The sequence below is a fragment of the Plectrocnemia conspersa genome, unplaced genomic scaffold (assembly GCF_051122295.1).
Source record: "Plectrocnemia conspersa isolate PC_06_02 unplaced genomic scaffold, ASM5112229v1 ptg000013l, whole genome shotgun sequence".
NCBI classification, from domain to species: Eukaryota; Metazoa; Arthropoda; class Insecta; order Trichoptera; family Polycentropodidae; genus Plectrocnemia; species Plectrocnemia conspersa.
In genome coordinates this window covers 7,963,653-7,974,403 of record NW_028277177.1, presented here as the reverse complement: position 1 = coordinate 7,974,403, position 10,751 = coordinate 7,963,653, and the positions used below count along the sequence as shown (strand labels likewise).

At 25.9% G+C, this 10,751-nt stretch overlaps 1 protein-coding gene across 1 annotated transcript in view; it reads left to right on the top strand.

The window, feature by feature from the left end:
- Nucleotides 1-239: 239 nt before the first annotated feature.
- The window catches only part of LOC148227194 (uncharacterized), a 40,454-nt gene continuing 29,942 nt past the window's right edge, over nt 240-10,751 (top strand). The window contains exon 1 of the mRNA XM_088202886.1: nt 240-489. Within this exon, the coding sequence (XP_088059012.1) occupies nt 479-489 (11 nt within the window). The 5' untranslated portion in view covers nt 240-478. The remainder of the gene's footprint in view (nt 490-10,751) is intronic.

Here is a 10,751-nt window from a genome sequence, read left to right as displayed (position 1 = left end):
TAATTTTTTCCAAATTTAAAAATTGCAAATACTTTCAATATCAATTCTGAATAGAGCATTGCGAAATTATTCGCAACAAGCCAGTCATGATATCCTTATTTTGTTTTACTGTTCTCGCCCATTAACACCCCGTCCAGGAACTCGACTCATCATCATCTCCGGTAATTATGACCTTTCGGCAAGGTGATTCCTCGTCTCCCTCCAAGCTCTTGCAAGCCATAGATAAGCCTGCAGCAAACACTTTCTCCGCCAATAGTCCGCTCATTCCGTCCTCGGCAGCCGCGACGCGAGTACACTTCCCTCGTGGAGTCACCATCTCGTAACCGAGCCATGGTTGGCCTTTGAAATGCCACAATTTGGTCGCCGAAACATCATAGAATAGTGTGTTCAAGTGTTATTAACAATCGACAAAAACATACAGTGATTAAATCATTTGTGATTCTCCCCGTGCCATTCGTTGCCTTTGATCGAATCAAAAATGTTTCAAAGGTACGTTGATATTATGGCAATTTTATACATGTACAATAATAATATAATAGATTCAAACACATCTCACTCGACCGGTTTGCTCTAAGAATTATTAAATCGAGCGACCTTTAAGTGCAATATGGTCGACACAAAGCGGTATGGATCTATATAATATCGTAAAAAACGCCGGAAGATTCTTCTTTCAACACTTTCTCTTATCATATGATATCATACGTAGCGCGTACGTAGCGTAAATTACTCAATAACTTTCTATGAGCGTCCGTCCGGTCCGTGTGTAAATTATTTCACCGCTGGCATATTAAATATAAATATAAATATTATACGTTGAAAGTCAAGGTTCGAGTGGTTAAATTCAAATATTTAATATATGCACATATACCAAGTAAAAACTTCATATTTTATGTATCTGTTTGAGAGAGAAATTGATTGGACTCTATTTGCATACAAAATAGGTATATAGACAAGTTTTCTATTTCGTGAAAAGTATATGCGATATTATACATAATAAAAAAAAATCGCATTCAGCGAAAATGTTGATTTATTAGAGATGATTAGGTTAAATAATAGACGATTTGTTCCGTGCGCTTTCACTGCTTTTTTTTATTATTATATTCAGCCTTTTTCATCTAATTTTTTTCATATTGAGCACAAGCGTTGCGAAACGTTGCATTTTCTATATAATATAGACCGAGCCGTGAGATGTTTGAACGAACACAAAAAAAAAACAGTTAAATAACGAAAGTGAAACTGTAACACTCTTTTCGCCTCTTGCGCAACGTCTGACTTCTTTCTATTCGGTTAATTATTTTTTTGGTTGACGCTTCGTTGACATTACGAATGCAAATCGATTTTTTGTACACGCTTATTACATATAAAATTTATTTAATCGATCACTTCAGCGGTGAACGGCTTCCTTTTTAATACATTGAGTTTAACTGACGTCATGCTTCGCTGTATGGCGAATGATCTCAGGTCGCGCTTCAATAATAAGGAATTTCCAATATCCTATAAAGTGTAAAAGATTATGCTAATCTTTTACATTTTTCTTAGAAACTGCGCTTCTGCGTATTATTCTTGCGTTTGAAGACAATTAGCATCTTTTAGGATTCTTACGAAACTATGAAGATGCCGGCAAAAATTTTGTAACACCATTGTTACAGATTGCCGTTCTCATTGTTACGATACAAGAAGTTTCACAAGTAATTTAAAATCAGTTTAACAATTAGAATCCACAATTGAATAATAGTTTTAAATGCAATACTTTCTATAAATATTTTAATTACATTACATTGTGTTTTATTTAAAATTGACTCTGCAAATTAAACAGAGATGATACTATATTTTGTCATAATCCTTTTGGTAGCCATAAATATATTATAATTGTTGAATTAATATGCGAAAAATATTTTATAAATATTATTTACATGTGTTGTAAAATTTGATTGCATTCATCTCACTTCAGATTTTAAATTATATTAACAAGAGTAATAAATTTTACTGCTTAAATCCAAAGATGCATTCATCAAAATTAAATGGAGAAATTGATTCAAATTGCTGATCTAAAATAAATAATGCTAAAAAAGTCATTGCTTTTAGAAATATTTTTAATATTATTATTGCATCAAAAACGTAATGTATAAATTCTCTTATAAATAATGATTAATTAACTTTTATTGTGATGTGTTTTTTAAAACTTTTTGATCTATGAAAATTTATTTTCGTAAGTAAAAAATATTGCACATCTGCAAAAAAGTATTTTTCTTAAAAATACTTCTGTTAAAATTTGTAGTAATTAACAGAATCAAAATAATTATTTATAAATCAAAAAAAATATTTTTAATAAATCGATTATTTTCAGTCAAACTTTTTGAGCAAAAATAAAATCATTATATTAAATTTAACTCATATACGAAATAGCAGGAAATATCTATAGTGTAGGTCAGTGACTTAAAACTGAAAGACCTGGTTATTAATATTAATCCAATAATAACCCTCGAGTTTTTTCATTTATATTGCATCTATGATATAAGATCAAAATTTGTGGTTACTGTTTAATTTAATTTAATAAAGCCAATGGATCAGTACAGAATAGATTTTTCTACATTTTTCTGATGTCACAGATGAATTTCGTAGTGATTAATTAAAATCAATATATGTTATGCATTATAGTATAAAGCAATCTTTACTTTTTTAATGATTTATATTTTTATAATAAATCTGTTTTAAATTTTATCTTACAATTCTAGAGATAATGCATATTATATATTAGTTGACATATTTTTCTTGTATTATAATATTATCTTTATCTCGCTGAGTAGCATATCAAAAATTAGGTTACAGTTTAAGCAATCTTTTATTATGAGAACACTAATTGTTTAGAATATATATGACAAACATAAATTGCGTTTTTTCTTAATCTCCCACTTGAATTGTCTGTCATACATATGTTGAGTTGATCCTTAATATTTTCAATGCCTCATATGAACTTGTGCAAATATAAAATTTTACAGTGAAGTATTAAAATTACAAAAAAAAACATTTTTATCGCTTATACGTCTTATAAAACATGTTAAAATATGTATTTATATTTTTTAATATATATACAAAAAATAACACAAGATATCAAAAACGTAGTTTACTGCATAAACGTAAGCTTAGTTTGACCCTATTATTTTTAAAAACTAAAAGTTAGTCGAAACATACTCAAATCCTCATTTAAACTGACGCAAATTCAATAAAACTTCAAGGTGAAAAAATGTTCTATTCAATATTAATCGTAGTTTTATATATTTTACAAAAAATTACACAAGAATCGAAAAAAAATATTAAACCAATACCCTTCGTTTGACCTTAATATTTGCTAAATCTAAAATATAAGTGATTGTCTAACATACTTTGGTTGAGTTGTTACAGACAAGTATTTAAAGAAAAAAATTGTATTTTTTCGATATCTCTTATAAGTCTTAAAAATATGTTAAATATATATCCTATTACTAAATATTTTACAAAAAATATCACAAGATATCAAAAATTAAATTTAAAAGACTTATTATATGTATTATATATACATATATACTGAGTTATTATATTATATATTTATTTATCATTTTGATAACAACAACTTGGTTGTTATTATTTTATATTAGAATTGGCTCTATTTTTTAGTCTAAATATCTTAACTAAAATAAAGTAGATAAAGTAACAATTTCAATAAGTGACGCCTAATTCTTGTCTTGTATTAAATACCTGAATATTTTTAGCGATTAAATATCTGTAGGTGTGGCATGGATCGGGTGTGAGATTAAACACTAGAGCTTTTAGATTATCTGTAGCTAAAAATAATAAAACACAACAACAAATATCTCACATTTTCCAAAATATTTAATTAATACAAATTTAGGTTTTGCTCTCATTTTTTTATATTGCGAATGACTTAATACAAATATATATATATATATATTAACCTTAATTTCTTCAATGAAACTAATATTTTTAACATCAATGCTAATTGAAAATATTGGCAATGTAAAGAAAATCACTGATTATGAAATTTGATATTTTTCACATATTAAACGAGTGACACATTTTCGTAAGAATTTAATATCACTGTAATTTCCCATCGATAAAAATATCAAAATAATATAAAGCGAATCTTCTTCTACGACCTCGACTAATTTATTAATATTGTAATATATATTTAATAAAAAATGTGATGTCATACAAAATTATTTAAAGAATGTAAGTCCAATATTAAACTGATTAACAACATTAAGGTCAATGTCATTATTAGTTTGATTGATTCAAAAGCATTGCAATTTATTTTAAAATATTCATACGACAACTTTATAGTTTTATTTATTATTATAATATATTGCAAAAATGTTAATAGCGCCACCATTTTTTTTTTATAATTTTCACATAGAAAAAGTAAACACACAATAATTAATTATGCACATACGTTAATAAGCACAATAGCTAATAAACTTTTTTATGCAATGTATAATTAAATGTCTTTTTTAATATATTGAATTTAAAACGTGTCAACAATATGGATATAAACAAACTATGCCGTCATTTTTCGGTGTTTTTTCATTGCATTGAATTCCAAGACGACTTTTTTTTTACAAGGATCTTGAGATGAGTATTTCTCTTTTCTTAGAAGCTGTTGCTATACGAATATTTTTTGTTCGTAAAATTCAGCTTTAATTTAAAAAGGTTCCATCCTTTTGATTAACATAGTGTAAAAAAACAAGTCGAGCTAGTAGAAGGCCGGTAACTGAGTTCAAGCCCCTTAAAATCCATTCTCCAACGTCTGTCTGCTTTTGCCGGTTTATTTCCTTCATATGTGCTGTCAGATTTATGTATCAATAATATGCATAAAAATCGCATTCTCATGTATTCAAGAAATCACGATTCATAAGATTTTCATTGAATTTATGCATTGACTCATCTCCACAGTATGTGTGATTTATAATAGGAAATCGATAATTACGATACACATGTAAGGCAGTAATGTTAGTTCACCTATTAACATTATCATACTTGAATGGTTGCTGTATTAATAAAAACGATTATTCTTATTTTTTTACTGAATGAATAAAAAATGTATAAGAGATAGTCATACATATAATGGTTAAAGAAAGACTAGTTCTTGATTTAAACCACTTTTTCAAGGTTATTTGCATGCCTTTTCCGAAGTATGATATAGCAACTTTTTAAACAGTGAGACATGCATGTAAATAAATAAAAACATTGCATTGCAAAAATATTATAATAAATTGAATTTATGATATAATTTATAATAAGACACGTTTAAATTTCACTTTTTATTTAATTTGCTTTTTAATAGTTACTGAAATGATATGCAGTAAATTATAATATTCAACGGTTTTTTATTATCTTTTCTGAAAAAAAGTAAACGTGTCATTAATCATATGTCATTATATTTATGTAAAATTATTTAGAAAGATATTTTGCACGATAAATTAATATAATATTATAATAACACTAGCAAATTATTTATATTTATAGTTTCTGTGGTTTTCAGTATAAATAATTATTGTATTTATTAGTTGATAATGTTAAATTTAATAATTAAATTTAATAGTATAAAAATGCAATATAATATGTTGTATATTTAATATTTCGATTAAAAAATAGGTTTGATATGTTTGCTAGTTAAAAAAGTCTTTATTTGGTTTATTTATTTATCTGAGTTTATATTTTTATAAAAACTTTCAGTTAACCTAATTTAAAATATTTGATTTTATATAATATATTTTTCTAAACCAACCTAATTAAAACTATTAGTGCTATAAAAATTGCTTTAAATAATATAGCGTTGGTTACAAAAATCTATATTTAAGAAATATCTTTCCATCACATTTAAAATTTCATATACACAAATTCATTGATATAATAAAAGAAAAGTGATGGATGTTGTAATCACTCAATTTAGCTACAAAAAATCATCTTGAATCATCTTGAAATTATTTTGCAGTAAATAGAAGTCTCAAAGTTATCGTGTCTTTATCTTTCAAGGCTCTCAACTTGCTGTCAAATGTTTTTCGCTTGTTAACATCAACTGTTTTTTATTCAATTTTAAGTTAAGCTCTTTTAACTTAAAATTGAATCAGGCATATGAAGATACTCCATTGGAGTTGAAAAGTCAAAAATTGCGAGCTTTGAAAGACTTTTTAACTACACCAAAAAATGGCGATCTAACATATGTTATGTATAGATAAAACGCTTCAATAAATTTTCATGAAACTTAACTTAAAACAGATTGAATTCCTGAAAGTAAAGTAGAATCAAGAAAATAAAATATATATTTATTTTCCGTGTTTCAAAACTAAATTTATTATTCTGATCTAATATTTTTTTTAAGAAGCTTAACAATTTTTATAAATTAATCGCTCATATCTTCAGCTAAGTTTTGCGTATAAACTCCCAGATTTTGCACATAGTTACATCCTAGTTTAACGACGTTGAGTCACGACCCACGAGGTTATGAAATTGTGCAGGTCCCCCATAGACATGAATGCACATGCCAATCGATGATATTCCTCTGAGCGGAGAAAGTGCTCGTTAAAACATTATAGTAACCCGCATGCAAAGTTCATCCGCGGTCTATATACCCGTTTAACGATCGCCCGAGCTGCCCCCGATTTGCGTAATTCGCATAACGGCTGTTACGTGAATTACGGATAACTAGTAATAGAAGATAAAAAATAATCATATATAGCAAAAAATCTCGCCTACATACTGCGCGTGCGAAGATGTGGAAGAAAAAGTGGTCGAAATCCGATCCGGTTGTAAGGAGAAATTCGACAAGTGGACGAAAACGAAAGTAAAAGTTCCTACCGAACATTCCTTGTGCACTTCGTATCGTAGCTCTCGATCGCTCTTCGAACGTTTGCGTAACAATCTGGCGGGATTGTCTGGTAAATCTGATACGCAATATGTGTCATGATTTCGAAGCTGGTTTTGTAAGGGAAAATAAATTTTAAACTGATCTCATTTTCCTTCCTCTTTACGGAGAAAAATCTGACAAAAGTTTTCTTGTAATAATATTCCTTATTTCGAATACGTACTATTTTTAATGTAACCTTATTTACAAAATCAAATATAACGCATATAATGTCACAAATGGAAGGTTAACCACTATAAAATTCGGTCTACCGGACAACTCATAGCTTAAGTTATTTCAATCATCAAATTTGTTCTGATATAATAAAATATATTCTTAAATTATAAGAATATATTTTTATTATATTTATTTAATACATACAGTTAATTTTTATCAGTTATTATTTTTTTATAAAACTGTCAGTAATATCAGTAACATACGTATTACTTTATTAGTTCTATTTTAATAAATATTCAGTAAGACTCTGACTGCAGTTAATAACTGTTTAAAGTTAAAAAAAAAATTCGTAACATTTATACTTAGATTCGTATTTTTTTCAAAAGAGTATATGTGATTTTAGTGTATCAATATTTTATAATCGACTTTTATGAAGCAGTTTCATTATTTATAATGTCTAAAATCCTCTGTTAAAATATCAAAATTGAGTCATGATATATATACAAATAATAATTAAATTACTGACTAGTTTAATTAATTAAATTACTGACTAAAATTGTCCTAATAAAGATTTTTTGTGATGTTACAATTTACTTATACTAATAAATTTTATTCATATAATTAAATAAATGTACATATAAAGTACTACAATATTTTTAAAGAGTTCATAAATAGTAAGGATTAAATTGATAATAATTAAAATAAATTACATACGAGTGAATTATATATTTTTCATGAATATTAACTATAGAAAACTTTCGGTTAATTTATACTGATTTTATGTACGCTTACGATACTATTTAATACAATATGTTAAGTTTGATAAATTTAATTATAATTTCAATGAATATGTATGTAAACATAATTTAATTTTATATTGATATAAAAAACAGTTTTCTCTGAACAATATAAAATACAACATCAAGTATGAGATTTAATACTATTGAAATCGAATTATGTACTCATTGTAAATTATATGTCTAATAAAATATCTATATAAATATTATCATATTTAATAGAACAGATTTAAATTTTACTTCTTTTTATTAAAACTTTCTCAAATAAATATCTATAATTGATTAGTATTAATGCAAAGATTCAAAAAACAGTACCTCTTAATTTCATTTACTACAAAATAGCCCAAAAGTTACAAATAGATTGAATGTACATTATAAATATTGAATACTATAGTATGAAAAATCACATAATATAAATGATGTCCATTCTTGGCTTAAATTGTTATTTAACATTGCAAGCTCTTCGTAATTTTGCTCCGCACTTTATATGTACATATATACAATAATAAAATAATATATTGCTTAAATATTGAAAATTACTCTTTGGCATGTAAAACTGAAAAGCAGTAGATTTTAAATCGTTAATATTGGCAACGTCGTCATTCTATGGAATAAATGATCCGGGGATTCGGTACCTGTTCGGCGGATATTTTTGCCGCTAACCCTAGACTTTATTAAGTAAAGTCCATTGTATAATGAAACTGTTGATTAGACGTCCGCTCAGATACACAAAACTACGATTCTTAGTATTTTTAAGAGATGCAAATCTAAAAGTTTCGTGACCCTTTATGGGTAGTCGGTAATATTATTTACAGTACAAACATATTGTATAAAATAACTATAGTTCTAAATATCTTATGTATTTTTTTATTCCGCATTTTTAAAACGTATATCTTATTTTTTTATTGGATAAAACTTATCACTACTAAAAACGTTGTGTTGATTTTTTAATAATATTGTAAATGTCATAAAATCAAGGTTTTTTATTATTTTTTAATTCTTTACTGGTTTCTAAGAAATAATAGAATAAAATTTCGTTGTTTTATACGTAACTTTTTATTTATTAACAATAAAAAATTACAAATATATACATATTTTATAAAAACTTAACCCTGTTTGTTATATTTTACCCAAAAAAATGTATCCATAAATTTGTAAGCATATGTTTTAGAAGAGAGATTTACTAATCTTGTTTATATGAAATGCGTATATGAAAGATCTTGATAAAAAATATTTTTTTCTTAACAAATAATTGCTTTAATATACCTTCACAATAAATCCTTTTAGTACTCTGTATTTTTATACGCCATCCTTATATCGCATATTGGTATTGTTTTTTGTGTTCCTTTTTCAAAAATATTTAATCATACATAATTCATTGAAATTGCTTATAATATCTTTTTTATATTAATATCTTAAATTTGGTTTAATACTTTTTATAAAGTATTATGAATTTTAAACAATTCAATTTATTTTCTATGTCAACAACCAATTTATAAAATATAATAATATTCTTAAATGTACCAAACACGATGCCAGACATTGATTTTTTTATGTAGTAAATATTTCTGATTTTTCAAGCGCATAAAATTTAGTAAAATAATCAGTTGTGAATCACATTAACAAAAAACAAAGTTTCTAGTGCAATGCGTAATACTATATTATTTTTTATTTTAAATCAATTAGAAGCATATTGTATATTTTATTTTTACTTAATTAAATAATATGTAAACAATAGTTTTAAATTATAAAATTTATTTAAACGTAGCTAATTGGTTATTAAGCCGTTTGCTACAATGTTGTTGTCAAAAAAACACATGAGCAAAACATAATTTAAAAATGTATATGACCTTGATAAAACATATAATAAAATATTTTCCTTAAATGAGGCCTATATTTTTATATATTGAAAGGCAGCAGTAACATATCGGTAAAAGTACTGTAAACGGAGCTATCTACAAGCCGCGAGCTAAAGAAAGTGAAATGATTGCCCGACATACACATACGCTTACTAAACTTCCGTACACACTGTACATATTACTTAACGCTTTGTGTGTCGCTTGCATATAAATTAAAAACACGTTTAATATTGCAGTTTGCATGTGACATCGATGTAGTAATATAAATTTAATAATAATATTTGAGCAATCATTTTGAAAATACACATGCTATTCATAGAAACTGATAAAAAAAATGCTTGATAAATTATGCACGCTCTAAACTTGTCGTCCGTGAATTTCTCACGTACTTGCAAATTTATATCGTTATTCATATTAAAAATCAACATAACTTATGTTATAAAATTAATATCTGTAAATCAGACGAGATTCGTAAAGAGCAACGTTCTCCTCATGAATTATGCATGTGAAACGCATTCTGTGCAAAATGCATTTTTAGTCATTTAAATATTATAATTATAGATTTGACTTTAAGATGTCTTTGCGATATTTTAAATGCGATTAAAACACAATAGTTTTTTTAATAATGTAAATAGAAGTCTATATTTTTTTTTAGTAAAAAAACCAAACGTTGTATTCCTTCTCTTTCAGTCAAAGTGTATTTTGATCGCTACTCTTTTGCACATCTTTAATTCACTTTTATGTTTAGCATATTTATACCTGATCTAAATAAATGTTATTGAGTTATTGCCTCATAAATATTGTGTTTTTAATTTGATATTTTAAAATTCAACTAGATTTAATAATATGTTATACTTATAAAAGCTTTAGGTAATCACAAAATTAATTTCGTTTTTTTTTCATTCAAGTTTTACATAATATTGGAATGTGTAGTTTAGTTGTAAACATATAAACTACATATTCCAATATTACAATGAGAGAATTTTCACTAAATAAATTTATTTTTAAAAGTCAACTAGC